The following is a 3606-nucleotide window of genomic DNA, read 5'->3' on the forward strand; positions in this document are numbered from 1 at the left end:
TATACATAAAACTTTTTTACGCATTTCATTGAAAGTTTACATTACATCTATATCATAAAAAATCATAATAAATTCATAAATTAAAATCATGAATATAAACACTTTTAATGAATATTACTAAAATATATTTTCCATATACTTTCAATTAAGAACTAATGAAAATTTTTATATTAAACTTGTGAATTTAAAAGTTTTGATGAAAATTTCTAATTATATTATACAAATATTTTGAATTATAACTATAAATATCTATATGATTATAGTTTCTCTTTTTTTAAGTTAATTTATATCTATGAGATTATAATAAAATATTCATGATACGTAAATATATGCTATAAACAAAATGTATCGTACCTTTAATTGAAAGATTAAATGAGAAGATCAGAATTTTCAATTAAAAGAAAATATAAAAAGAGCAAAGTTTTCAACCAAAGAAAATGTAGAGAGAAAGCAAAGTTTTCAACAAGAGAAAATGTAGAGAGAGAGCAAAGTTTTCAAAAGAGAGGATATGATTTTAGGTGTGGGTATAAAGTTTGTTGAGATTTTAGTTTTCGTATTATATTGACACAATGAAGTGTGTTTGATGAAGTGTGTGTGTTTTGAAATGTGTGTTGATAATAACAGCGTATGTATTGAGATGTATGTTGATAATACACAACAGTGTATGTGTTGAATTGCGTACATCCCACTAAAATTGTTTAAAAGTTATTAATAAAATAGAAAAAATGAAATAGTGGGCGAAACATAGCAGAAGACAGCAAAAAAATAGTGATTTTATTGTATAAGGCTTATCATGCATGTTTCTTCATAAAAGTCTCATGCATATACTGTAGTGGTTCAAAATATTTTAAAAAATGGAAGAACCACTTTTTTTACTTACACACGTGAATGACTTGTTAATTACGAAGCATTTCATCTGACGGCTTAACCGGGTTTGTTCCACTCTCCACTCAAAGCCTACGTTTCAAAAATAATAATTCTTTTCACATAAGTTATGTTATTGTTTTTAGATTTGTTATTCCCTATTTATTGATTAATAATAATATACATGTTTAACGAATTATTTTTTGTTTGTACATGTCAAAATCTAATTGAGAAAACACATATAATATAATCAGCGTACAAGGAAAAATATATTAGTTTTGTTAATTTTTCTTTTTGATTTAGGAAATTTCTTTTTAGATATAAACATGTAAAGTTTAGGAAATTTGGCCAGAAATACCATTTTAAAAACAAAAGTTGTTAGAAATGCCAGTTTTAAAATTTTCTTATGAGAACTGCCATTTTTCATCTTTGTGGCATAAATAAAAAGACAAATTTACCCCTTTAAGAAAAAAGCTAACGATTAATTGTTTGATATGAGATCTGACAGTTTATACGGTGGACAACATTAACTGGACATAATTCTTTTTTTTTTTTTTTTTTTTACAGGACANGTCAAAATCTAATTGAGAAAACACATATAATATAATCAGCGTACAAGGAAAAATATATTAGTTTTGTTAATTTTTCTTTTTGATTTAGGAAATTTCTTTTTAGATATAAACATGTAAAGTTTAGGAAATTTGGCCAGAAATACCATTTTAAAAACAAAAGTTGTTAGAAATGCCAGTTTTAAAATTTTCTTATGAGAACTGCCATTTTTCATCTTTGTGGCATAAATAAAAAGACAAATTTACCCCTTTAAGAAAAAAGCTAACGATTAATTGTTTGATATGAGATCTGACAGTTTATACGGTGGACAACATTAACTGGACATAATTCTTTTTTTTTTTTTTTTTTTACAGGACATAATTCTCTTTCTCGTATAAATTTGTGGTCTACAATTTGATGCCCTGTATTTATATTCCATATATTAATACTTAATTTCGCCTTTGTTGTTGTCCTTTTATTAATGTCATCTGAAACACATTTCTCTTTCAATACACTAATTGTAGTAGTGTGGACACATTTTTGTTGTTGTAAGCAGTGGACACAAAATCGTTAGACTAAACCTTAGACTATGGTCCACTCAAGAGACAAATGACATAATAGTGGTGGACTAAACCTTGGCTGCTGGATGTGGTCCACTGAATTTGTAGACCTGCAGTGTGGACACGTTTTTTGTTAGCAATGGACACAAAACACATGACCAAACAGATATGATCCAACTCAAGAGAAAGAAGTACATGATTGTGGTGGACAAAAACCTGGTAGGCTGGATCTGGTCAACCGGTCACTGGATCCTGTAGTGTGGAAAAATATGATAGTGGTGGACAAAAATTCTTGTCGACTAAATCTGGTCCACCGGACATCGGATCACAATCCTGCAGTGTGGACAAGTTTTATTGTTATCAATGAACACATAACACATGACCAAACATATATAATCCACTCAAGAGAACAAAATACATAATAGGGATGGACAAAAACCTGGCCGGCTAGATCTGGTCCACCGAATCTGCAGACCTACGATTTTGCTTGCCTATTGTTAGGTATAAGAACTCTGGAATTAGATATAGCAGTTTTTCCTGCTACAGAGGAGGCAAGCGGATCAAACGGAGGTCTCCACTCTGGAACTCGTCTCAGATGTTCGCCGGCCACGACAGACAGAGGATTCAACCGTAGTAAAATTGACTGCATGATGAAATCCATCATTGCATGTAGGAGAGCTGAGAGAAGTGGGAGATTCAGATGGGAGTTTAATATTGAAAAAGGAGAAGATGAAAAATTGCTAGAAAGAGAAAAAATGAGAGTTATGAGAAGAGAGAGAGTTGTTGCTTTATGTCCTAGAAATTAAAAAAAACAATTTAATCAAAATTCTTAGTTTTAGAGATAGATTGGTTGAGGGTATAAAGGTATTCTTGCAGTGTGTGTGACAGGCGAGAGAAGGAAATATTGAAAGTGGCATAACTCAGAAAGTTTAGTACAGATTGTATAAAATTCTCTAAATTTTATGTAGATAAAAAATAATATTTTTTTAATATATGTCAAACATCTCATTAGTATACTTGACACGTATCATCATTCTGCTAATTTTGAAAACTAACTTTATATAATAAGATAGATTAAGCAGAAAGGGAATTAAGTAATAAAAGAAAATTAATTTTTCGTAATGATTTTATTTTATTTATTGTTTATTTGTTTTTTTACTATAGAAAATAAAAGTAAAATAATCAGAATTCATCATTCTCAGGGAAAAGAAAAAAAAAAACGAAAGGGATCGATCTCTCTCTCTATCTATCTAATTGGCGCCCCTTTACTAATTACCCTTTTGTTCCAATCTTCGGATTATTTTCAAATCGATTAAAAAGAAAGTAAGAAACTGAGATCCCTACAAAACGAATCCTCTCACACACACCACTGTTCACGAATTCCTTTTCCTTCGCTCCGAGATCCACAGATTCGTTACCTCTGTTTCTTAAGATTACAATGGCGACGAGAAGACGTACTTTGCTTAAGGTCATTGTCCTCGGAGACAGTGGGTACGTATTTATTCCGATGTCTTTAATAATTCTTTATGCGTAATTTCTCATTTTTGATCTTCGATTTGTTCGATGTTCTGATTTTTTTTTTTTTTTTTTTTTTTTTTTTTTTTTTTTTTTTTTTTTTTTTTTTTTTTTTTTT

General features: G+C 29.6%; 1 protein-coding gene across 1 annotated transcript in view; it reads left to right on the forward strand.

Annotated features, from left to right (window-relative positions):
• The window catches only part of LOC104736967 (ras-related protein RABG3a-like), a 2405-nt gene continuing 1968 nt past the window's right edge, over positions 3170-3606 (forward strand). Inside the window, exon 1 of the mRNA XM_019234398.1 lies at positions 3170-3468. Within this exon, the coding sequence (XP_019089943.1) occupies positions 3412-3468 (57 nt within the window). The 5' untranslated portion in view covers positions 3170-3411. The remainder of the gene's footprint in view (positions 3469-3606) is intronic.

The sequence above is a fragment of the Camelina sativa genome, chromosome 13 (genome assembly GCF_000633955.1).
Source record: "Camelina sativa cultivar DH55 chromosome 13, Cs, whole genome shotgun sequence".
NCBI classification, from domain to species: domain Eukaryota; kingdom Viridiplantae; phylum Streptophyta; class Magnoliopsida; order Brassicales; family Brassicaceae; genus Camelina; species Camelina sativa.